Source organism: Anomaloglossus baeobatrachus, chromosome 10 (assembly GCF_048569485.1).
Source record: "Anomaloglossus baeobatrachus isolate aAnoBae1 chromosome 10, aAnoBae1.hap1, whole genome shotgun sequence".
Lineage (NCBI taxonomy): Eukaryota > Metazoa > Chordata > Amphibia > Anura > Aromobatidae > Anomaloglossus > Anomaloglossus baeobatrachus.
This window is the reverse complement of record NC_134362.1, coordinates 195,568,017-195,595,041: the sequence shown is the minus strand read 5'-3', so window position 1 is coordinate 195,595,041 and position 27,025 is coordinate 195,568,017. Positions and strand designations below refer to the sequence as shown.

Sequence of the window (27,025 nt, the reverse complement as noted above, 5' to 3'; positions counted from 1 at the left end):
CCCACCACCCAAAAGAAGAAAAAAAGCTCAAGTTTTGCAGCAAGTTCTAGTGTAGCTGCAGCAATTGTAACACACAAAGTCAAAGGATGTGAGAAACGTGCCCTGTGTTACTTATTTGGGAACTGAAAATTTATGCCTCGCTGAAAGTGCCCGGGGAAAAATTACATCAGACGAAATGACAATGATTAAAATCAGCTTTTTCTCTCCCTTCTCTGCCTGTGCCTCGTCTGCTGCTGCTGAAGCTGAAGCCCTGGCAGGAGCCCGGTGATCCCCGCACATTCCCCGTTATCCCACAGCTGGCACCGGAGGGGGGCACCTCTCAGAGCAGGCAGGAAAAAGGGGGGGCAGAGCTGGGCCACTTCATTGGAGCTGATCCTTGCCCTGGAGGCGTTTGGAAGCCCAGAGCTAGGAGTGTGCAGCGCAATCTCTCCTCCTCTCCATTCTCCTGCAGCTCAGGCTCCTTCCTCTCTAGTCTCCAGGCTGCACAAGGGTTTGGGGGGCTTGTGCTGAAAGCAGGGGGTGCCCAGGAGAGAGGGGGGCACTGTTCCGGGGAGAGGAGGACAAGGCACACAGGGAAGAAGAAGAGGAGGAGGAAAAGATCTGGCCGGGATCAAGGTAAGAGAGGAGGAAGGGCTTGCTGGAAAAAGTGACTTGGAAGCGCGAGCACCCCGATTCCTGCTGCAGGCTCCCCAGCAACATGTGCGGGGTCCCCGAGCCCTGCGGGATGGATGTGGGGGGCACTGCCGGCACTATAACACACGGTACATGCATGCTGGTGATATGGAGGTGGCATGGCAGCAGATTAGGAGGGGGCGACCGCTAATCATAGCTGGGGGGTCTGATCCTGAGTCAGTCTGTGTGTGTGATGCCTGCAGTAAGTACGATCAGCTTCATCTCTTGCATTATGTCTTATCTATTGTTGTCATTTGTATTGCAGTTTGGATGGTGGGGGGTGTTATCTGAAGAAGGGAGATTCTGGGGGTGCAGAGCAAGACAGGAGAGGGGAAAGGGAGAAGTGCAGCGAATGCTTCCTGCTGAGAAACACAAGGGGGACAAGAGGAGCTGAGAGTTTCCATCCACTTCCTCCTGTCCAAAAGTTTCCTGCAAAGACTTGTGTCACTGGGTCCCCTGCGGATGGGGGTATCAGGGGCCGAACTGGCTACTGGAGAGGTGGAGATGGCTAGACAGATGATGGATAGATAGAGAGAGATAGATAATGGATGGATATAGGGATAGATAGAGAGATAGATAGATAGATAGATAGAGGGATAGATAGATAGATAGATAGATAGAGGGATGGATAGATAGATAGATAGATAGAGGGATAGATAGATAGATAGATAGATAGAGAGAGAGATAGATAGAGGGATAGATAGATAGGATAGATAGATAAATAGATAGAGGGATAGATAGAGGGATAGATAGATAGATAGATAGATAGAGGGATGGATAGAGGGATAGATAGATAGATAGATAGATAGATAGATAGAGGGATGGATAGATAGATAGATAGAGGGATAGATAGAGGGATAGATAGAGGGATAGATAGAGAGAGAGAGATAGATAGAGAGAGAGATAGATAGATAGATAGATAGATAGAGGGATAGATAGATAGATAGAGGGATAGATAGATAGAGGGATAGATAGATAGAGGGATAGATAGAGGGATAGATAGATAGATAGAGGGATAGATAGATAGATAGATAGATAGATAGAGGGATAGATAGATAGATAGATAGAGGGATAGATAGATAGATAGATAGATAGAGGGATAGATAGATAGATAGAGGGATAGATAGAGGGATAGATAGATAGATAGAGGGATAGATAGATAGATAGATAGATAGAGGGATAGATAGATAGATAGATAGATAGATAGATAGATAGATAGAGGGATAGATAGATAGATAGTGGGATAGATAGATAGATAGATAGATACATGGATAGATAGATAGATACATGGATAGATAGATAGATAGATAGATAGATAGATAGATAGATAGATAGATAGTGGGATAGATAGATACATGGATAGATAGATAGCATGATAGAGTGATAGATGATGGATAGATGATGGATATAGCAACAGAGATAGATTAGATAGATGATAGATACAGAGATAGAGGGATAGAGAGATAGAAGGATAAAGTGATTGATAGCTAGATGATGGATAAAGATAGATAGATGGATGGATGCAGTGATAGAGATAAATACAGAGATAGGTAATAAATCAATAAATAGATAATGCATGGATGGATAGATAGATGGAAAGATAGACAGATAATGGATGGATAGAGAGATAGAGGGATGTTTTGACAGTCTATGGCTTGAAAAAAGTTCTCTGGAACTGAAACATCGCCACTGGGCTCATTAAAGGCTTTTTCTCGCTAAAAAGCTGGAGTGCTGCCTTTATTTTATCTACTTTTTGGATATATGATTCAACTCTTAAAAGGTTGTGGTAAGACCAGGCATCCAGTACCTGCAATAGTGGTGCTTTTCTATAACCATAATTGTTTAGATGGATAGATAGATAGATAGATAGATAGATAGATAGATAAATGGATGGATAGATAGAGGGATAGATAGAGGGATAGATAGATAGAGGGATAGATAGATAGAGGGATAGATAGAGGGATAGATAGAGGGATAGATAGAGGGATAGATAGATAGAGGGATAGATAGATAGCTAGATAGATAGAGGGATAGATAGATAGAGGGATAGATAGATAGAGGGATAGATAGATAGATAGATAGAGGGATAGATAGATAGATAGATAGATAGAGGGATAGATAGAGGGATAGATAGATAAATGGATGGATAGATAGAGGGATAGATAGATAGAGGGATAGATAGAGGGATAGATAGATAGAGGGATAGATAGATAGATAGAGGGATAGATAGAGGGATAGATAGAGGGATAGATAGCTTTTTGACTGTCTATATTATAATATGCTTATGAATATAAAGACTTTGCAGTAACCAAATGAGCCAAAAATGTGTTCAATATTTTGAAATTCTTCACAATTGTTATCAAAACAATCTCTGTTTTTCTTAACTGTAACAATAATTACTAGAGACAAATGTCAGCAGATCTGCCAAAATTTCCAGATTTCCAAAAGGTCAGAAGTTCCATTTGTCTTCTGGCCACCAATCATCGCTATAGTTGCAGATTATCAGTTGCATTGGGGTAAACGCTGGACTTTTTGAAGCAAGAGCCATAAAGGTTTTGGGGGTGCGGAGTCGTCATCAGTGAAGCTCAGAATCAGGTTTTCAGATTTCTTTCATCGCTCATAGTTGGGGGAAGTTGTTTTAGGACGACTGCCTGTGAACTTATTCTTGTGTCTTCATATGATCGGGAGCATCACTGAGGACACTTTCATTGGTCACTGTAGAGGCAAAGAACATGGGTTGATCTTGATGGACTTAAGTCTACCTTCAACCTTAAACACTATGAGATTGAAAGAATTGCTGATGTCTATTGCTGGCCTTCCTGTTTCAGCATCATCCCTCCCGGACCACTCATAAGCTTCGCATTGTTCATGCTGTCAGAAGTCTCCTAAGTTCTAGATGGGACCTAGGTCTTTTTTCAACCTAAGTAACTATGTAACTAAGTCCAGTCTTACAGAATATTTTGCAATCTTTCTTGATTATCTTCATATTATTATATTTTTGGAATCTGTGGTTAGTCATGAATGCTTGGGGGGTGTTTCAGGAACCTTTCACCCCCAACTATCCCCTCTGTATGGTTTCCACCATCTATAGCCAACCTTTCACCCCCAGCCATCCCCTCTGTATGGTTTCCACCATCTATAGCCAACCTTTCACCCCCAGCCATCCCTTCTGTATGGTTTCCACCATCTATAGCCAACCTGTCACTCCCAGCTATCCCCTCTGTATGGTTTCCACCATCTATAGCCAACCTTTCTCCCCCAGCCATCCCCTCTGTATGGTTTCCACCATCTATAGCCAACCTTTCACCCCCAGCCATCCCCTCTGTATGGTTTCCACCATCTATAGCCAACCTTTCACCCCCAGCCATCCCCTCTGTATGGTTTCCACCATCTATAGCCAACCTGTCACTCCCAGCCATCCCCTCTGTATGGTTTCCACCATCTATAGCCAACCTTTCTCCCCCAGCTATCCCCTCTGTATGGTTTCCACCATCTATAGCCAACCTTTCACCCCCAGCCATCCCCTCTGTATGGTTTCCACCATCTATAGCCAACCTGTCACTCCCAGCCATCCCCTCTGTATGGTTTCCACCATCTATAGCCAACCTTTCACCCCCAGCCATCCCCTCTGTATGGTTTCCACCATCTATAGCCAACCTTTCACCCCCAGCCATCCTCTCTGTATGGTTTCCGCCATCTATAGCCAACCTTTCACCCCCAGCCATCCCCTCTGTATGGTTTCCACCATCTATAGCCAACCTTTCACCCCCAGCTATCCCCTCTGTATGGTTTCCACCATCTATAGCCATGCCCGCAGCCATGTGCCGAGGTGGGAACAAAACTTCATACACCCAGTAATACTTCTTTAGACTTTTGAAGTGGGATCTAAATGCATCATCCATTTGTGTGTGTAGTAAATGAGGAGTATTCCTGAAGGCTTTTGTGCTATGAAGACAACACCCTGGAATATTCTCTCTATTTCTCTCTTCTTTCAACATTCCTTGCTGTAGGGCTTTCGCCCCGGGCTCCGAGCCTTGAATGGAGCTCTCTTTCCCTCCGACACAGACACAAAAAAACTTGCCTTCTGTTTACCTTTTATGGTTAAAATAACAGCTTAAGCAAAGAGGCAACTTCATGGAGAAACGATTTCTTGAAATCTTCTCAAGCTGCAGCGACATAGCAAGTTTAATCACCCCTAGAGAGCGAGACAACTGTGTGCACAATGGGACACGGAGTCATTTTGTGTGTAAATGAGCGTGCTATGGCTTCACTTTACATGGGCAAATAGCTTTTACAAGCAGCTACTTCCACAAAGGCAGGGGGAAGATAATCTGACTTTTCAGAGAACTGGGAGGAGGGAACGACAAAAAATACACATTATTGGAAGAGCTGGTTGTATTGGTTTTGCCCCCAGCTAGTTAAGCCGTCACCCAATTTGTGCTTAAGACCACCCTCCCCTTTATACAATTAAAGCCCCTGGTTCTTAATGCAATTGTCTTTACCCCACTCCGAGCCAAGGAGGGGGGGGGGCCCGTCACTCCTGGGGGCACGCAAGCATCTGTGTTTGGCCCTATGACACGATATTATGAATAGGTGGGACATTTTTTTTCCGTCAGTCCGTTAGGCGATCCACTCAAAGGCACAACTACATGCACAGGGGTCACTCTATTTACAAACAGTGGCTCTTCCGACAGTCCCCAATTGCTTTCCCCAAGATGCATGGGATGCCCAATTCTGCATTGTCTTCTGGAAGAGGAAAAGTGGGTAACCGGATGATTTCAATGTGGATGTATTATTAATTATTGCTTAGTTTGTAGTTTTAAGGTTGTATTTGCACGTTGAGTTTTTTTGCAGCAGTTTATCGTGCAGATTGTTGCCCAAATCTGCATGTCTTTCCTTAGGCTATGTGCCCATGGTGCTTTTTTTTCAGCACACAAAAAAAGCATGTTTTGGCAGGAAAAATGCTTTTTTGCTTCTTTTTATGCTTCTTTTCATGCTTATTCTTATCTATTGAGATAGGGAAAAAAGCAGAAACAATTGACATGTTTCTTCTTTTTCAGCAAGGAAAAAAAAGCAAGGAAAAATAGAAGCAACGTGCGCACAGCAACTCATGATTCTTATAGACTTTGCTGGGATGCTTTTTCTTTGTTTTTTTCAATTCAAAAAAGCATGAAAAAAGCCTGCCAGCAAAGTCTGAAGTCCTGTGCGCACGCTGCTTCATTTCTCCTTGCAGTTTTGGGTGCAGAAAAAAAAAAGCAGCATGTCAGTTGTTGGTGCGGGGTTTTTTGGTGCATTTTTGGAGTAATTTTTCTGCTACAAGGTATATTTTTTTCCTGCATCTTTCAGCAATTGATTTCACTAAAAACAAGCATGGCACAAAAACCGCACCATGCGTTTTTTGGTGCTTGTTTTGGTACACGTTGCGTTTTTTTCCTCCTTTCCAGCCATTGATTTCACTAAAAAAGTGCATGACAAAAAATGCAACAAAAACTCATGTGTTTTTTGGTGCGTTTTTCTGCCAAAAGGTACATTTTTTTTCCTGCATCTTTCAGCCATTGATTTCACTAAAAACAAGCATGGCACAAAAAACGCACCAAAAAAAACATGCGTTTTTTGGTGCTTGTTTTGGTACAAGTTGCATTTTTTTCCTCCTTTCCAGCCATTGATTTCACTAAAAAAAAGTGCATGTAAAAAACCGCACCAAACACTCATGTGTTTTTTGGTGCATTTTTCTGCCACAAGGTACATTTTTTTCCTGCATTTTTCAACTATTCCAGCCATTGATTTCCCATAAAAAAACACACCAAAAAACCCATCTGTTTTTGGTGCTTTTTTTCGCTACATGGTGAGATTTTTTTTTCCTGCATTTTCACTAAAAGAACACATGGCACAAAAATTGCACCAAAAAAACCCATGCGTTTTTGGGTGCTTTTTTTGATACAAGGTGTTTTTTTCTGCCTTTTTTAGCCTTTACAGCCATTGATTTTAATAAATGAACACATGGCACAAAAATGCACCAAATAACCAATGTGTTTCTTGGGTTGTTTTTCTGCCACAAGGTGTGTTTTTTGGTGCACCTAATCTGCAGCGTGCATGCACTCGGGGGGAGAGTGACACTTTTCCTCATTAATGCTCCATTTCTTCTGTTCACATCCTCGGATACCTAGCGGTGATAGCCCTATAGGGGTGCAGCCTACAGGTATTGCAGATGACTGCATGCTCATTATTGTAAATGGTCTTGTACATTTCTAATCTAGATTGTTGAATAATTCAGGTAAACGACCTTTCTGGAGCACACGAGCGACGTGTCCTATTGTGCTGAGTCTATTAGGTGTATCATTTATATAATAATTTGCTACTAAGATTATGTTGCACTTCCAGCAGGTTATAATAGGTCAAAATAATACCAAAAGGGGAGACAGAAACGGTCAGGCCACAAGAGCTTACAATCTAATCTAAAAGGCCAAAATTATACCAAAGGGTCTGAGAGAGAAGTGGTCAGGCCACAAGAGCTTACAATCTAATCTAAAAGGCCAAAATTATACCAAAGGGTCTGAGAGAGAAGTGGTCAGGCCACAAGAGCTTACAATCTAATCTAAAAGGCCAAAATTATACCAAAGGGTCTGAGAGAGAAGTGGTCAGGCCACAAGAGCTTACAATCTAATCTAAAAGGGCAAAATAGTACCAAAGGGGAGAGAAGTGGTCAGGCCACAAGAGCTTACAATCTAATCTAAAAGGGCAAAATAGTACCAAAGGGGAGAGAAGTGTTCAGGCCACAAGAGCTTACAATCTAATCTAAAAGTGCAAAATAATACCAAAGGGGAGAGAGGGGTGGTTAGGCCACAAGAGATTACAATCTAATCTAAAACCTCAAAATAATACCAAATGGGGAGAGAGAAGTGGTCATGTCACAAGAGCTTACAATCTAATCTAAAAGGTAAAATAATACCAAATGGGGAGAGAGAAGTGGTCAGGCCACAAGAGCTTACAATCTAATCCAAAAACGTCAAAATAATACCAAAGGGGAGAGAGAAGTAGTCAGGCCACAAGAGCTTACAATCTAATCTAAAACCTCAAAATAATACCAAATGGGGAAAGAGAAGTGGTCAGGCCACAAGAGCTTACAATCTAATCTAAAACCTCAAAATAATACCAAATGGGGAAAGAGAAGTGGTCAGGTCACAAGAGCTTACAATCTAATCTAAAAGGTAAAATAATACCAAATGGGGAGAGAGAAGTGGTCAGGCCACAAGAGCTTATAATCTAATCCAAAAACATCAAAATAATACCAAAGGGGAGAGAGAAGTGGTCAGGCCACAAGAGCTTACAATCTAATTTAAAGGAGAAAATAATACGAAAGGGGAGAGAGAAGTGGTCAGGCCACAAGCGCTGACAATCTAATCTAAAAGGTCAAAATAATACCAATGGGGAGAGAGAAGTGGCCAGACCACAAGAGCTTACAATCTAGTCTAAAAGGTCAAAATAATACCAATGAGGAGAGAGAAGTGGTCAGGCCACAAGAGCTTACAATCTAATCTAAAAGGTCAAAATAATACCAATGGGGAGAGAGAAGTGACCAGACCACAAGAGCTTACAATCTAATCTAAAATAAAAAAATAATACCAACAGGGAGAGAGAAGTGGTCAGGCCACAAGAGCTTACAATCTAATCTAAAACATGAAAATAATACCAAAGGGAAGATAAGAGTGGTCAGGTCACAATAAATCTAATGTAAAAAGGCAAAATAATACCAAAGGGGAGAGAGAAGTGGCCAGACCACAAGAGCTTACAATCTAATCTAAAAGATAAAATAATACCAAATGGGGAGAAAGAAGTGGTCAGGCCACAAGAGCTTACAATCTAATCTAAAAGATAAAATAATACCAAATGGGGAGAAAGAAGTGGTCAGGCCACAAGAACTTACAATCTAATCTAAAAGATAAAATAATACCAAATGGGGAGAGAGAAGTGGTCAGGCCACAAGAGCTTACAATCTAATATAAAATATTAGTGTTGTATATGGTTTGTCATTTGGGACATGATACATGGCACTTAAGTATTGAGAAAGTTATCCAGGCAGGTAAATGATGAGCTCAGCTCTGCTACATCAGTACATGAGGTCCCCGAGTGATTGTAACACTGTATCTAATCTCACATTACATAGTGAGTGTATCCACTGGTAATAAGGTGACACGTTGGGCCCTGTGGCTGCTGCTATTGTGTCTGTACCTTGTATTTCATTTCACACTCTGGTCCATATTGATCTTATTACAGGCTGTGTGTAATATATTATCACAGCCACTCCACAATATGGAAAGTGTTCATGTGCATTTTCCAAGACGTCCCCCAGATTGCTTCATTTCCAGCTGTCACATATTGCCATATGGTAATGTGCACTCTCTATATAAAATAATAATAAATAGATATGATTTTTGGATGTGCAACTATGTTGCAATATTAAATAGATATTAACCTTATAATAATATAATAATAATAATTATTATTATTATAACCTGGATAGAAGATCAAGAGAATTAGTCTGGAGAAGCCACTTCGCTCCCTCTTTACCCTGCGCGCGGTCACTTCTGTGCAAATACATAGTTTCCCACCTGTAGCTGAGCTGTTGCAGTTTTGCTAAAAAATTGTAGCAAAATACGGGGAAGGGTTTTGCCTTAGGTGCAATAGCAATGCTGGAAAATCCCCCCAAACCATGCCATGTAAATACACTGGCACTTCAGCACTTCAGGGATCCATCATTCGGGGGGGGGGGGGGGGGCAGGAAAATGGCCATTTGGGGACGGTTTCTTCCTCTAAACTTCCTCAATAGTTTGGTCTATTGAGTTACTTGTGTTTCATAAATTGAATTTTTGCATTCTCCCCATGATTCCTTCGTCTGTCTATGGACTGGTCAGATCGGTCGTAAGTGCGATTGGCTGATAATGTGAGATGCAGGATTTATTTTGCAATATTTCCATTATGATGTAGTCAGGGCAGACGCACCTGTCCTACCTGTTTTTTTCATGTTACTGCTGCTCTTCTATATGAATGAATGAATGTGTATGGATAACTAAAAAAAAGTAGTCTATGTGCCATTTTCATCAATAGAGCACCATTCAGATTTAATATTTGTCCGTCTTGTTGAAGAATTATTATAATTGCGCCACATGTTTTTTTTTTACTGGATATGTAGAACTTGGATCCAAAGAAGCACTAAATGTTTATAAAGATGTAGCAGAGCCCAGATTGGGGTAAAACCCTGCAAATGAGTATGTAGAGAGCCCAATTGTAAAGAATCAATCAGTATATCAGTACGTGGAGATTCCAATAGTAAAGAATCAATCAGTATATGGAGAACCCAATTGTAAAGAATTAATCAGTATATGGAGAGCCCAATTGTAAAGAATCAATCAAGAATCGATCAGTATATGGAGAGCCCAATAGTAAAGAATCAATCAGTATATGGAGAGCCCAATTGTAAAGAATCGATCAGTATATCAGTACGTGGAGAGCCCAATTGTAAAGAATTAATTAGTATATGAAGAACCCAATTCTTAAGAATCGATCAGTATATCAGTACGTGGAGAGCCCAATTGTAAAAAATTAATTAGTATATGAAGAACCCAATTCTTAAGAATCGATCAGTATATCAGTACGTGGAGAGCCCAATTGTAAAGAATTAATTAGTATATGAAGAACCCAATTCTTAAGAATCGATCAGTATATCAGTACGTGGAGAGCCCAATTGTAAAAAATTAAATCAGTATATGGAGACCCCAATTGTAAAGAATCAATCAGTATAGAGAGAGCCCAATTGTAAAGAATCAATCAGTATATGGAGAGACTAATTGTAATGAATCAATCAGTATATGGAGAGCCCAATTCTAAAGAATCAATCAGTATATCAGTACGTGGAGAGCCCAATTGTAAAAAATTAATCAGTATATGGAGACCCCAAATTGTAAAGTATCAGTCAGTATATGGAGAGCCCAATTGTAAAGAATCAATTAGTATAGAGAGATCCCAATTGTAAAGAATCAATCAGTATATGGAGAGCCCAATTGTAAAGACTCAATCAATATATGGAGAGCCTAATTGTAAAGAATCAATCACTATATCAGTACGTGGAGAGTCCAATTGCAAAGAATCAATCAGTATGTAGAGAGCCCAATTATAAAGAATCAATATTATCTCAGTACGTGGAGAGCCCAATAGTAACGAATCAATCAGTACATAGAGAGTCATATTGTGAAGAATCAATCAGTAAATCAGTACGTGGAGAGTCCAATTGTAAAGAATCAATATTATATCAATAAGTGGAGAGCCCAATGGTAAAATATCAATCAGTATATGGAGAGCCCAATTATAAAGAATTAATCAGTATATTAGCACGTGGAGAGCCCAATTGTAAAGAATCAATCAGTATATGGAGAGCCCAATGGTAAAGAATCAATAAGTATATAGAGAGTCATAATGTGAAGAATCAATCAGTAAATCAGTATGTAGAGTCAAATTGTGAAGAATCAATCAGTATATCAGTGTGGGGAGAGTCCAATAATTCAGATATGGCAGAGCTGAATTTGTCACTGAGTTTTCCCTATAGGATTGAAGTTGTAAGTATAATGCCGGCTCTGCTACCTCGTGTGTTTAGCTCTGCTACATCCACATGGCAGCAGTGGCTGTAGGACTGTGAAGGGTTAGCCGCCTCGTACTACATACAGGTCACGGAGAACTTTAGTTTAGTGTCTTGTACTTTAAATCAGGCAGCTGGTAACAATTTACATTTTTATGCATACATCAAAGGCGCGGAGTCTTGGGTATTCTTAGCATTAACCTATGCCAATTGGCGCTGGCAGGTAGATTCATCAAACAGTCTTAATACTTTTTCTTCCAACTTTTTTTTTTTTTTTCTTTTCCCCCCGCCAGATCGTAATGTTGTATTTTGCTTGGCGTTGTTTTCATGTTGTGCCCGGGTACAGTAGGTAAAGGCTGTTAGATGTTACAGTAGGTGAATGGATGTGAAATCTACCGAATAAACGCCTCGGGTCCCAAGGAAGTCACTAATTTAGAGGTGTCTTGTTATTGAGACGCACTTGCAAAAAAAAAAAATCCCTGAATCTCAATTCACAAATTGGTTCTCCGTTTGTCAGGGGATATTTCACATCTAACACATAAGCCCACGACCTCTAATTAGAATTTTGCAGTTTGTTTTGTGCCCCTTGAGGCTGACACCTTGGAAAGGGAGAAGGAGGGAAAAAAATGTTCCTGATTTCTTATTGCTAATAAGCATATTCCACCTACCCTCTGGTACTTACGAAAAAAAAATACGTGCAAATACGTTTAATTGCGGTGGCGGCGGTAATTTGTAGACTGGATGTATGATCAGGCGGATGAAGGGATGATCTGATTAGATCTGTGATCACATCAATAACGGAAGACGATTTCTTCTTTTTCAAGGAGGAAAGCAGCATGTCCCGTCTGTCTCTCACCCGCTCCCCGGTCTCTCCTTTGGCCTCACAAGGAATACCTCTCCCGGCGCAGCTCACCAAATCCAACGCACCGGTGCACATCGACGTGGGGGGACACATGTACACCAGCAGCCTGGCCACGCTGACCAAGTACCCGGACTCCAGGTAAGGACGCCGCTCTCCATCCGTAATGATAACGCTCCATTGTGCCCGGATCACACTGTTCTCCTGGTTGTCACTCGTTGTCCTCCCTCCTTTAACACTAGAAGTCCCAGAGAGGGGTCATTTTACATTTTTACCATTGGAACCCTATGGAGCTCGAAATTCCTGTAACATCTAGTGTTAACACCCCGACGCTGGATTCGCTCTATAACCTGTTCATTCCCCCAAGAGGTTTCACTTCACAGTGGTTGGATATTTTTATTTCTTTTCGTCATTGGAAACGCTTTGTATTTCTTAGAACTTGCTGTGTTATTTGAACTTATTTGCACCATGTCCAGTAATCCTCCGTTAGAGCGGATCCTGCAGAGATCCATTGGTAAAAAAGTTCTGCAAACACAACTTTTTTCACTGTTGTTAAATAAATGATATCCTCCAGATCCGGGTTTTTTTTAACATTGTAAACCAGATCACAATTTAGCCATCCGTTTCCCTGTGCGCACTGTTGTTCAATAAATGATATCCTCCGGATACATTTTTTTTTTTTAACATTGGAAAATGGATCACTATTTAGCCATCCGTTTCCCCGTGCAGTTTTTGATGCAGTTTATTGTGCAGTTTGTCGCCCAAATCTGCATGTCTATCCTTATTCCAGAAAGTCTATGCTTACTTTTTCCCTTGCAGTTTTGGTGCGTTTTTCTGCCACAAGGTCTGTTTTATGCTGCATTTTTTTGCCTTCCTAACCATTGAATTCACTAAAAAAAGCATCTAAAACGCACCAAAAACACATGCGTCTTTTGGTGTGTTTTTCTGCCACAAGGTCCGTTTTTTCCTGCATTTTTTACCTTCCCAACCATTGAATTCACTAAAAAAAATCTAAAAAAGCACCAAAAACACATGCGTCTTTTGGTGCGGTTTTCTGCCACAAAGTCCGTTGTTTCCTACATTTTTTAGCTTTCCCAACCATTGAATTCACTAAAAAAAGCATGAAAAAGCACCAAAACACAGGCGCCTTTTGGTGCGTTTTGCGGCCACAAGGTCAGTTTTCTGGTGCAGAAAACTGCACCAAAAACTCAGCGTGTACACATACCTTAAGGCTATGTGGACGCACAGCAATTTTATTGCGGTTTTTCATGCTTTTTTTGTTGCTTTTTTTTAGCCACAAGGTTATGATTAGAATTCACATAACCCTAAGGCTGTGTACATAAGCTGCGTTTTTATCGCGTTTTTTTCATGTGTTTTTTTGGCCACAAAGTTAGGGATTAGAATGCACATAACCCTAAGGCTGTGTACACACGCTGCGTTTTTATCACGTGTTTTTTTTTTCAAGCGTTTTGTTCGCCACAAGGTTAGGGATTAGGGTGCACATAACCTTAAGGCTTTGTCCACACGCTGCATTTTTATTGCGTTTTTTCATGCATTTTTTGGTGCTTTTTTTTATCCACAAGATTACAATTAGGGTGCACATAACCCTAGGGCTGTGTGCACACGCTGCATTTTTTTCATACGTTTTTTGGCCACAAGGTTAGGGATTAGGATGCACATAACCCTAAGGCCTTGTGCCCACATTGCTTTTTTCCTTCCTTCTTTTAACCAATAAAATCAAGGAAAAAGCATCCCAGTAAAGTCTATGAGAATCATGACTTCCTGTGCGCACTTTGCTTCTTTTTTCCTTGCAGTTTTTGTTGAAGAAAAAAGAAGCAGCGTGTCAACTGTTTCTGCTTTTTTTCCCTACGTTTTTCCTATCTCAATAGATAAGAAGCATAAAAACGCACCTAATTTAGCAGCTTTTCTTTTCCTGCCAAAACATGCTTTTTTTGTGCTGCTAACAATCTGTCTAAGGCTATGTGCGCACTAGAGATGTGAAGTTTCTCAAGAAAATTTCTTGAGAAACTTCTGCCAGTGAAAGATTTCCGGACCTGCGGAAAAAATCCGCACCAAATCCGCATGCGGATTTGACGCGGATTAGCCGCGGAATTGCCGCGATTTTCCCGTGGGTGGTTCCCTGCGCATTTCTGCAGGCTATACTGCCGAAATCCGCAGGGTACCTGCGGAAATAATGGACATGTTCATTTTCTCAAGAAAGTTTCTCGAGAAATTCTTCTCGCGGAAATTTCTTGAGAAAAATCCGCACCAGTGCGCACAGCTTTTTTTTTTTTCCATAGAATTTCATGGGAAATGTCTGCACAAAGATTGCAGACATTTCTCAAGAAATTTCCGCGGCAAATCCGCGGCAAAATCCGCGGGTAAAAAGCTCTAGTGCGCACATAGCCTTAGGCTATGTGTCCACGGTAGAATGTACCTGCGGATTTTTCTGCCTGAAAATCCGCGACTTTCGCGGCAAATCCGCACCCGCGGATTTACCGCGGATTTTGATGCGGATTTTTTTTTTTTTCCCCCCATTCAAAACCAAAAATCCGCACCAAATCTGCACCAAACAATTGACATGCTGCAGATTTTTCCGGATCAAAATCCACGGCAAATCCGCAGCGGAAAAATCCGCAGAATGGACACAGCATTTCCAAAATGCCATTGAAATGGCTTGGAAGTGCCGCTGCTGCAGATTTTCGGGAAATCCGCGGCAAATCCGCGGCAAAATCCGCGGTAAATTCGCGGTAAATCCGCAGCGTGGGCACATAGCCTAAGGCTATGCGTTCACAGGGCGTTTTTGCTCCATTTTTTAGCTGCGGATTTGCCTTGGTTTTATGCAAAGCCATGCTAATAAAACGCTGCTTTTTACAGTGCCAGCAAAGTCTATGAGATTTCTGAAGTCTCATGCACACACAAACACCTGCGGATTTTTTCCTGACTGTTTTGTCAAATACCTGCGTTTTTTTCTGCAGATTTCAAAGAATCAGCATGTCAATTCTTTGCAGTGTTTTTGCAATGTTTTTTCATTGATACAACCCATTTTGTAGAAAATCGCAGCAAATCTGCACCAAAATCGCGGATGACTCAAAGGAGATTTCCAGGCACAAGATCAGGTTTTGGTCAGGAAAAAAAACGCTGCAAAAATACCCTGTGTGAACATAGCCTTAAGGGTGCTTTAGACGGTGCGACATCGCTAGCGATTGCTAGCGATGTCCAGCGTGATAGCACCCGACCACGTCGTTCGTGCGACATTTGGTGATCGCTGCCGTAGCGAACATTATCGCTACGGCAGCGTCACACGCACATACCTTGTCAGTGACGTCGCTGTGACCGCCGAATAATCCCTCCTTCAAGGGGGAGGTGCGTTCAACGCCATAGTGACGTCACTGCGGCGTCACTAAACGGCCGGCCAATAGAAGCGGAGGGGCGGAGATGAGCGGGACGTAACATCCCGCCCACCTTCTTCCTTCCGCATTGCCGGTGGAGGCAGGTAAGGGGATGTTCGTCGTTCCTGCGGTGTCACACATAGTGATGTGTGATGCCGCAGGAGTGACGTGTCAACGATTTTGCGATCGTTGATCATCGCTCCTTGGTGTCACACGCTGCGATGTCGCTACCGGCGCCGAATGTGCGTCACTAACGACGTGACCCCGACGATATATCGGTAGCGATGTCGCAGCGTGCAAAGCACCCTTTAGGCTGTGTGCACACGCTGCGTTTTTATCACGCTTCTTTTTGCAGATTTTAATCAAGAATGGGCCTTTTTTATTCTGCCAAGAGATGTAGTTTTATGTGCAGAAAAAAATCTGCTACGTGGGAGCGTACCCTTAGGATAACTTTTTCATGCTTTTTTTTATCTATTGAGATAGGGAAAACGCAGGAAAAAAGGCAGAGACGATTGAAACGTTGCTTCTTTTTTTCTGCAACAAAATATGCATGGAAAAAAGAAGCAACGTGGGCACATGAGTTCAGGGTTCTCATAGACTTTGCTGGGATGCGGTTTTCCTTGCAGTATTGATTAAAAGCTGCAAGAAAAAAACATGAAAAAAGCATCGAGCACACTTGTATTTGTAAGAAATCCGTTTTTTTCTTACAAGATAAATAGCCATTATCCATAGACTCTAATGTCCCGGATCCGTCAGAAATTCCATGCGCCGACGGGGCCATTGACTATAATGGAGCAGATGGAGTCAGCGTGTGGTCTGTCGTGCACCAGTTTCTGGAGTATACGCTTTCGGCAGGCGGACACCGAGATGCAATCTATTACAAAGCATGTACGGCCAAAAATGGTGCAAGACAGAGCACACGGTGACTCCATGTGCACCATTATAGTCAATAGCCACGTCGGCACATGCATCCGAATGTTACACAACAGAGCACACGCTGACTCCATGTGCACCATTATAGTCAATGGCCCCGTCGGCGCATGCATCCGAATGGTACACAACAGAGCACAAGCTGACTCGATGTGCACCATTATAGTCAATGGCCCCGTTGGCACATGCACCCGAATGGTGCACGACAGAGCACACGCTGACTCCATGTGCACCATTATAGTCAATGGCCCCGTTGGCGCATGCACCCAAATGATGCACGACAGAGCACACGCTGACTCCATGTTCACCATTATAGTCAATGGCCCCGTCGGCGCATGCATCCGAATGGTGCACGACAGAGCACACGCTGACTCCATGTGAACCATTATAGTCAATGGCCCTGTCGAATCCCATTTTGCGGGGGGAGGTGGGGGTTCGGACGGAAGCTCCGATGGGACCAGTGAACGTAGGTAATAATGCAATGTAAAAGGGCCCATAGATTTGCAAGGTAAAGTAGTAATCATAGGGATTAGCAGGGATTCGTCCCATTGCAGAGGAGCACAGTCGACCTCTGCCCTCCTACCTAAATGGCTGATAACAGGGAACAATAGCTTACTTCTCGCCCATAATAGCAGATTTTTGGCCAACCCCCAAAACTTTCTATCCACTGGCCGTGCCTGACACCCCTCGGTGAACCACAGCTGTATGAGCCAACACAGGCTTTTTTCATTAGCTCTGTGCTTCCAATTAGTTTTGTAATTAGCAGCGATGCGGATTATGGCCGCGCAGACGAGAGGGTGACTTTGCTGTGTTTTCCGGTTATGTCAGACACGCCTGTGCAGAAACCTATTACGAGACGGCCCGGCCAGGTTACTCACTGCTTGTAATTGGCTTCTTTCAATAACATTCTTGCTGGTTAAACTGTAACCGTTTCTTTCCATTAAGCAAGGTCATACTTAGACACTGGGGGTTTTTGGGATTTTTTTTTTCCCGAAAAGAAAAAAAAAAATTAGGGAAAATCCACAGCAGCCCTGGAGGAGATCGCAGCTCAGTGTATGCGACATACTTTCTGCATGGTAATTAGGAACATAACTTTACTGCCAGATGTTTGGCAAGACTTGCAGACATTACACCCGCTTTCACCGAGTCCGGGCTATGCCGTAACTCCTCATTTGCAACTATAGGAAAGCTCCAAAGTTGTAGTTTGCAACCTGTGAATGTCCCTACGTTGCAAAACGACAACAGCTGCAGATCTGCGCAGGTTGGCGACTTCTGCTTTATATACTAAGGCTTTATACCACTTTTCTCAGTAGTTTTGGCTCGTCTCTTGGACAGCAAACACTTGGGGCAGATAAATAACACAGACTAAGTGGCTTCAATCCAGCGATCCTATGTAGAGGGTTTGCAAATTTTGCATTTCTTGGTTCCAGACAGATAGATTTGTTTAGTTATGAAGTCTATATCACTCTTCTCTAGGTATATATGGTGTTCAGAAAGCAGTAACGGTGGCCATATTGGTTATTTTCCAGCTTTCCCAGTATGGGTGCATTCACACGACCAGGTAGCATCTGTATTTTACCATCCGCGTTACGACCTGATCTAATCCCATCATATCTGCCTTTAACATGGACCGTAAAATATGGCTGCATCCTTAGCGCCAGAATAGGATACTAGCCTGATCTTAGACAAGTGGCTGTCTGATAGATGCGGGTTCACTTCTATCTACCACCAGAATAAGGTTTCCCCGACCCCATCCCATCTGGTAGCCCAGGTGGAAAATGGAAAGGTAGCCATGCAAGTCTGCAACTTTCCAAAATAACACCCATAAGAGGGAATGGAAGAATCCACCTCTCCAAGAATTCTCCAGCAGGATACACCACTGGTGAAAGCTGCAGATGCCAGACGCGTGACCCTCATGAATAAGACATTCATGCCACATCCGGTGTCTAAGATGAGAAAATCCCTTTAAGAACTCTCCGGATGGGATGCACCACAGGTGAAAGCTGCAGATCCGAGACATGTGACCCTCATTGATCAGACATTCATGCCATGTCTACGATGGGAAAATCCCTTTAAGAAGTCTTCAGATGGCATGCACCACTGGTGAAAGCTGCAGATACCAGATGCGTGACCCTCATCCATCAGACACTCATGCCACATCCAGTGTCTAAGATGGGAAAATCCCTTTAAGAAGTCTAAAGATGGGATGCACCACAGGTGAAAGCTGCAGATACCAGATGCGTGACCCTCATCGATCAGACACTCATGCCACATCCGGTGTCTAAGATGGGAAAATCCCTTTAAGAAGTCTAAAGATGGGATGCACCACAGGTGAAAGCTGCAGATCCGAGACATGTGACCCTCATTGATCAGACATTCATGCCATGTCTACGATGGGAAAATCCCTTTAAGAACTCTCCAGATGGCATGCACCACAGGTGAAAGCTGCAGATCCGAGACATGTGACCCTCATCCATCAGACATTCATGCCACATCCGGTGTCTAATATGGGAAAATCCCTTTAAGAACTCTCCGGATGGGATGCACCACAGGTGAAACCTGCAGATCCGAGACATGTGACCCTCATTGATCAGACATTCATGCCATGTCTAAGATGGGAAAATCCCTTTAAGAACTCTCCGGATGGGATGCACCACAGGTGAAAGCTGCAGATACCAGATGCGTGACCCTCATCGATCAGACACTCATGCCACGTCCGGTGTCTAAGATGAGAAAATCCCTTTAAGAACTCTCCGGATGGGATGCAGCACTGGTGAAAGCTGCAGATCTGAGACACGTGACCCTTATCAATCAGACATTCATACAATGTCTAAGATGGGAAAATCCCTTTAAGAACTCTTCGGATGGGATGCAGCACTGGTGAAAGCTGCAGATACCAGACACATGGCTCTTATCGATCAGACATTCATACCATGTCTAAGATGAGAAAATCCCTTTAAAGAACTCTCTGGATGGGATGCACCACTGGTGAAAGCTGCAGATACCAGATGGGTGACCCTCATAGATCAGACCTTCATGCCATGTCTAAGATGGGAAAATCCCTTTAAGAACTCTCCAGATGGGATGCAACACTGGTGAAAGGTGCAGATACCAGATGGGTGACCCTCATAAATCAGACATCATGCCATGTCTAAGATGAGAAAATCCCTTTAAGAACTCTCCGGATGGGGTGCACCACTGGTGAAAGCTGCAGATGCCAGATGTGTGACCCTCATCGATCAGACATTCATGCCACGTCCGGTGTCTAAGATGAGAAAATCCCTTTAAGAACTCTCTGAATGGGATGCACCACTGGTGAAAGCTGCAGATCTGAGACACGTGGTCCCCATCCATCAGACATTCATGACATGTCTAAGATGGGAAAATCCCTTTAAGAACTCTCTGGATGGGATGCACCACTGGTGAAAGCTGCAGATACCAGATGGGTGACCCCCATAGATCAGACACTCATGCCATGTCTAAGATGAGAAAATCCCTTTAAGAACGCTCCGGATGGGGTGCACCACTGGTGAAAGCTGCAGATGTGTGACCCTCATCGATCAGACATTTATGCCATGTCTAAGATGGGAAAATCCCTTTAAGAACTCTCCGGATAGGATGCACCACTAGTGAAAGCGGCAGATCCGAGACGTGACCCTCATCGATCAGACATTCAAGCCATGTCTGGTGTCTAAGACGGGAAAATCCCTTTAAGAACTCTCCAGGAGTAGGAGGAAGAGTCCAGAACTTCCTTGGAGCGGTGATTGGTGACACGACTATTGTGTAAGCATTTCTGTGTGTTTACAAATCACTGCTGCGCGAGGTAACAATTGTACTCTCGTTAGGGAGAGGCAGAAACCAGTCTCCTGTGTCAATTCGATTCTAATTACAGGTACGGCCTTCATAACTTTGACCTGTAATTAAAGGAATGGAGCTATAACCTCCCTGCCGGGTGGTTCAGTGACCCACGTGTGGAAGGAACTCTGTTTCGGAGGACGGTTTATTCAAAACTCAATGTTTAATAAATAGACTTCAGGAAACCGTAAAGAGAAAAAAGTCAGGAGATTATCAAAGATGTTTGAGAAATAAGGGACGTATGTCTTGGAGGAGTGTGCGGTTCAGGAGTCTTAGGGGCACTTTGCACACTACGACATCGCAAGCCGATTCTGCGATGCCGAGCGCGATAGTCCCCGCCCCTGTCGCAACTGCGATACCCTTGTGATAGCTACTGTAGTGAACATTATCGCTACGGCAGCTTCACATAAACTCACCCGTCCTGCGACCGTCGCTCTGGCCGGCGACCCGCCTCCTTATTAAGGGGCCGGGTCGTATGGCGTCACTGCGACGTCACACGGCAGGCGGCCAATAGGAGCGGAGGGGCGGAGATGAGCGGGATGTAAACATCCCGCCCACCTCCTTCCTTCCGCATATCCTACGGAAGCCACAGTGACGCCGGTAGGAGATGTTCCTCGCTCCTGCGGCTTCACACACAGCGATGTGTGCTGCCGCAGGAGTGAGGAACAACATCGGACCGTCGCGTCATGGATCACGCCGACGCTGCACCGATGATACGATTACGACGCTTTTGCGCTCGTTAATCGTATCATCGAGCCTTTACACACTACGATGTCGCATGCGATGCCGGAAGTACGTCATTTTCAATTTGACCCCACCGACATCGCACCTGCGATGTCGTAGTGTGCAAAGCCCGCCTTAGAAAGCAAGGTTTGCGGTGATGGGAGACAAACAGAGAAAGAGACAGACAGAGAGGGAAAGAGACAGAGACAGGGAAAGAGACAGAGACAGGGAAAGAGACAGAGACAGGGAAAGAGACAGAGACAGGGAAAGAGACAGAGGGAAAGAGACAGACATGGAAAGAGACAGAGAGGGAAAGAGACAGAGAGGGAAAGAGAGAGAGGGAAAGAGAGAGAGAGGGAAAGAGACAGACAGGGAAAGAGACAGACAGGGAAAGAGACAGAGACAGGGAAAGAGACAGAGACAGGGAAAGAGACAGAGGGAAAGAGACAGACATGGAAAGAGACAGACATGGAAAGAGACAGAGAGGGAAAGAGACAGAGAGGGAAAGAGAGAGAGGGAAAGAGAGAGAGGGAAAGAGACAGAGAGGGAAAGAGACAGAGAGGGAAAGAGACAGACAGGGAAAGAGACAGACAGGGAAAGAGACAGAAAGAAGCAAAAAGAGACAGACAGGGAAAGAGACAGACAGGGAAAGAGACAGACAGGAAAAGAGACAGACAGGAAAAGAGACAGACAGGAAAAGAGACAGACAGGAAAAGAGACAGACAGAGAGGGAAAGAGACAGAGAGGGAAAGAGACAGAGAGGGAAAGAGACAGAGAGGGAAAGGGACAGAGAGGGAAAGGGACAGAGAGGGAAAGAGACAGACAGGGAAAGAGACAGAGAAAGAGACAGAGACAGGGAAAGAGACAGGGAAAGAGACAGAGGGAAAGAGACAGACATGGAAAGAGACAGAGAGGGAAAGAGACAGAAAGAGAAAGAGACAGAGAGGGAAAGAGACAGAGAGGGAAAGGGACAGAGAGGGAAAGGGACAGAGAGGGAAAGAGACAGACAGGGAAAGAGACAGAGAAAGAGACAGAGACAGGGAAAGAGACAGAGGGAAAGAGACAGACATGGAAAGAGACAGAGAGGGAAAGAGACAGAAAGAGAAAGAGACAGAGAGGGAAAGAGACAGAGGGAAAGAGACAGAGAGGGAAAGAGACAGACAGGGAAAGAGACAGACAGGGAAAGAGACAGACAGGGAAAGAGACAGACAGGGAAAGAGACAGACAGGGAAAGAGACAGAAAGGGAAAGAGACAGACAGAGAGGGAAAGAGACAGAGAGGGAAAGAGACACAGAGGGAAAGGGACAGAGAGGGAAAGAGACAGACAGGGAAAGAGACAGACAGAGAGGGAAAGAGACAGAGAGGGAAAGAGACAGACAGGGAAAGAGACAGAAAGAAGCAAAAAGAGACAGACAGGGAAAGAGACAGACAAAGGCAGACAGTGAAAAAGACAATAAGAAGTAAACAGACAGACAGGAAAAGAGACACAGAAAAAAGCAAACAGAGAGAGACACACAGGGAAAGGGACAGAGAGTGAAAGAGACAGACAGTGAAAGAGACAGGCAGAAAAAAGCAAACAGGGAAAGAGACAGACAGAAAGAGACAGAATCACACAGACATACACACACAGAGACACACAGAGGCAGAAAAACACACAGAGACAGACACACAAACACACACAGGGACACACAGACAGACAGAAACACACAGACAGACACACAGACAAGAGGGAGGGAGACAGACAGTTAGATAGGGAGAAAGGGAGAGTGGGAAAGGGAGACACTCAGTTACTATCCTGGGCAACGCCGGACACTACAGCTAGTGTTTAATAAATAGATTTCAGGAAAACATAAAGAGAAAAAGTCAGGAGATTATCAAAGATGTTTAAGAAGTAAAGGACGAATGTCTTGGAGGAGTGTGCGGTTCTGGAGTCTTACAAAGTGGGGTTCGCTGTGATGGTAGCCATATTGGAGGGCAAACAATTTTCCCTGAAATGGATGCAACTAAGAAATAGACAAAGTAAGTATTCCGCAGCTTGACACAAGACGACTCAAGTAAGGGACATTTTTAACGGACTTCAATTTTCAAAGGATAAAACCCCCGGCTATGGGTAGAAAGGGGGTCATTTGATTAGCTAAGGTAATCACTGGCAGAAGTGGACAGGGGGCCTCACTTGTGCCGCTTTCTATCTCCAGGACCTCCCTAAGGGGTGCTTCACACACAGCGAGCTTGCTGCCGAGATCGCTGCTGAGTCACGCTTTTTGTGACGCAGCAGTGACCTCATTAGCGATCTCGCTGTGTGTGACAATGAGCAGCGATCTGGCCCCTGCTGCGAGATCGCTGCTCGTTACACACAGCCCTGGTTCGTTTTCTTCAAAGCCGCTCTCCCGCTGTGACACACAGATCGCTGTGTGTGACAGCGAGAGAGCGACAAATGAAGCAAGCAGGGAGCAGGAGCCGGCATCTGACAGCTGAGGTAAGCTGTATCCAAGATAAACATCGGGTAACCAAGGTGGTTACCCGATATTTACCTTAGTTACGAGCCTCTGCAGCTCTCACGCTGCCTGTGCTGCCGGCTCCGGCTCTCTGCACATGTAGCTGATGTACACATCGGGTTAATTAACCCGATGTGTACAGCAGCTAGGAGAGCAAGGAGCCAGCGCTAAGCAGTGTGCGCGGCTCCCTGCTCTCTGAACATGTAGCTGCATTACACATCGGGTTAATTAACCCGATGTGTACTGTAGCTATGGTAGGAGAGCAAGGAGCCAGCGCTCAGTGTGCGCGGCTCCCTGCTCCCTGCACACACAGCTGTGCGCTGGTAACTAATGTAAACATCGGGTAACCATACCCGATGTTTACCTTAGTTACCAGTCTCCGCAGCTTCCAGACGGCAGCTCCGTGCAAGCGCAGCGTCGCTTGCACGTCGCTGCTGGCTGGGGGCTGTTCACTGGTCGCTGGTGAGATCTGCCTGTTTGACAGCTCACCAGCGACCATGTAGCGATGCAGCAGCGATCCTGACCAGGTCAGATCGCTGGTCGGATCGCTGCTGCATCGCTAAGTGTGAAGGTACCCTTAGTCTCTGATGCCTGAAGTGGAAGCATGCCTAAATACAATACAAATAAAGGACTGATTCCATGTCAGTAAATTGTCCTCTTTTATCCCATCATCTAAATTAGGTGTTAGATATCTTTTATTATAAACCTTAGTCCTGTTCTGTAAAACTTTTGCAACCGCCGACATCCTCCAGCCTTTAAAATCTTGTCTTTCTGCACAAAGTCCTCCAGGCGTTCCTGATCCTAGGAGGTAATTATTCCTCCCCCGGACTCTCTTGCTTTGCTTCCTTGTTGAGTTAAATATTAATTTTAGGAAGATATATATTAGAAAAAGTATGAAAAAAATGAGATTTGCGGCTGCACTCCTCGGGTCTGATGACCCAATGAGTGTGTGTGTGCGAGCGAGAAAGTCAAGGGCCTTGATACTGTAGATCTTTGAAAACTCCGACCTTCTTGACTTGTGCCATTTTAAAGGGAACCTGTCACCAGATTTGGGGCCTATAAGCTGCGGCAATCACCAGTGGGCTCTTATATACAGCATTCTAACATGCTGTATATAAGAGCCCAGGCCACGTAAAAATGACAATAATACTCACCTAAAAGGTCGGTACGGTGCAGATGGGTGTCTCCATTCTCCGGGTGTGGCGCCGTCTCTTTTGGCCATCTTCGTCCTCCTTCTTCTGAAGCTCCTTCCGACACGTCCTACGTCATGCACACGTGCCGGCATTGAGGTCCTTCAGAAGAAGGAGGACGAAGATGGCCAAAAGAGGAGGCGCCGCACCCAGAGAACGGAGATGCCCATCTGACCCATCTGCACCGCACCGACCGTTTAGGTTAGTATTATAAAGTCATTTTTCGTTCTACACAGCGGCCTGGGCTCTTATATACAGCATGTTACAATACAGTATACAAGAGCCCACTGGTGGTGGCCGCAGGTTATAGTCACCAAATCTGGTGACAGGTTCCCTTTAAGTGACAAAACCCTAAAAACAAATGTAGCATTGAACCCAGGAGAACATTGCAGGATTGTAGTGTGCATAGGAATGACACTTTTATCTATTGAGCTTGTACAACGCTCTGTGTGCCCCATGCAAGGACTGGCAAATCAAAGTGGATGTTCACACATGGAGAATTTTGTGCTTGCAAATCTGCAGCAACTCTGCAGCGGAAATTCACGGTGATACTTGCAATTCTTTGCAGTGAATACAATGAAATCTGCAGCAGATTGTTCTACGTTTTTATGCAGATTAGTGGTGGAACATTTGTCCGTGTGAATGCACCCTTTGCTTTTTGGTTACCTGGCTTCTGGGTTTTGTTCAGGTGTGGTTTAGGCCCCGAGCACGAAAGTCCCATAGGCACTCTGAATGGTGTCTCTGTTTACAACAGTATCCTCCGGGGAGAATATCTTCACTGTGCATTGTGCAACAGAAGACTTTATAAGTTTCATGAAATTAGAGGCACATGATGGCAGAGTACAGCACAGAGCCTTAATATTGCGATGAGAACGAGGTCATAGCTCACTAGGCCTGTAAACACTTTGGTTATAGCACTGGCGGACATAGACAGAAGAGGACCCCTGGGCAAGAACAGTATAGGGGCCCTTTGCAGCCCAAGAGCTCCTCATAATGCTCAATTCCACCTGCTTTGGAGGTAGAAGTGGCCGCCTTATCTCCTGGGCCTCTTTGCAGCCGCCCCATTTGCACCCATGATATGTTCGCCCCTGGGTTATAAGGGTTTTAGTGTTTTTTTTAATTAACCATTCTGCCTTTAAAGGGAACCTGTCACCAGATTTGGGGCCTATAAGCTGCGGCCACCACCAATGGGCTCTTATATACAGCATTCTAACATGCTGTATATAAGAGCCCAGGCCGCTGTGTACAACGTAAAAATGACTTCATAATACTTACCCTAAACGGTCGCTGCGGTGGAGGTGGGTCATATGCGCATCTCCATTCTCCTCTTTCAGACATCTTTGTCATCCCTCTTCTGAAGCCGGGGTGCATGACGCGTCCTACATCATCCACACGCGCCAGCATTGAGGTCCTGCGCAGGCGCACTTTGATCTGCCCTGAACAGGGCAGATTAAAGTATTGTAGTGCAGCTGCACAGGACCGGCGAGTGTGTATGACGTAGGACGCGTCATGCACATAGTCTTCAAAAGGAGGACAAAGATGGACAAAAGAGGAGGCGCCGGCACCGGAGAATGGTGATGCCCATATGGCCTAAGGCTATGTGCACACGTTGCGTAAATACATGCAGTTACGCTGCGATCTGCAGTGCAGCGTAACTGCATGCGTCCTGCGTCCCCTGCACAGTCTATGGAGATTGTGCAGGGGCCGTGCGCACGTGGCGTCTTAGAGCGCAGTGCTTTGGCTGCTGCCCGAAGCGCTGCGTTCTAAGAAGTGACATGTCACTTCTTCCGTGCGCTTTGCCGGCAGCTCCTGCTCTGTCTATGGGAGGAGCTGCAGGCAGAGCGCATGGAATCGGCTTTTTTTTTTTTCTCTACGGACATTTTCTGCAGCGATTTGAAGCACACATGTGCTCTTCAGATCGCTGCAGAAATTTCTGCAGGGCTAGTACGCAACGTGCGCACATAGCCTAACTCCACCGCAGCAACCATTTAGGTTAAGTATTATGAAGTGATTTTTACGTTCTATAGAGCGGCCTGGGCTCTTATATACAACATTCTAATATGGTGGTGGCCGCAGCTTATAGGCCCCAAATCTGCTGACAGGTTCCCTTTAATGTAAAGGACAAATCCTTGCACATTCTCTAATTCTCAGCCTTAGGCCACCTTTACACATCCACTTGCGGCATGTTACAGTTTGAACATCCGTATATGTCATCCGTGTGCCGTCCGTTTTGTACACCTGTTACATCCGTGTGACACATCCCAGAAAAAAATGCCTGA

General features: G+C 44.4%; 1 protein-coding gene across 4 annotated transcripts in view; it reads left to right on the top strand.

Annotated features, from left to right (window-relative positions):
* The first annotated feature begins 225 nt into the window (after positions 1-225).
* KCTD15 (potassium channel tetramerization domain containing 15) overlaps positions 226-27,025 on the top strand; it is a 73,484-nt gene continuing 46,684 nt past the window's right edge. Inside the window, exons 1-2 of one of the 4 annotated variants that reach the window (XM_075326099.1) lie at positions 226-615; positions 12,127-12,302. In XM_075326099.1, the coding sequence (XP_075182214.1) occupies positions 12,139-12,302 (164 nt within the window). In that variant the 5' untranslated portion in view covers positions 226-615; positions 12,127-12,138. Of the gene's footprint in view, positions 616-652; positions 762-805; positions 875-5,336; positions 5,433-12,126; positions 12,303-27,025 lie in introns of those variants that run through there. The other 3 variants (XM_075326100.1, XM_075326098.1, XM_075326097.1) reach the window with 3 other exon arrangements.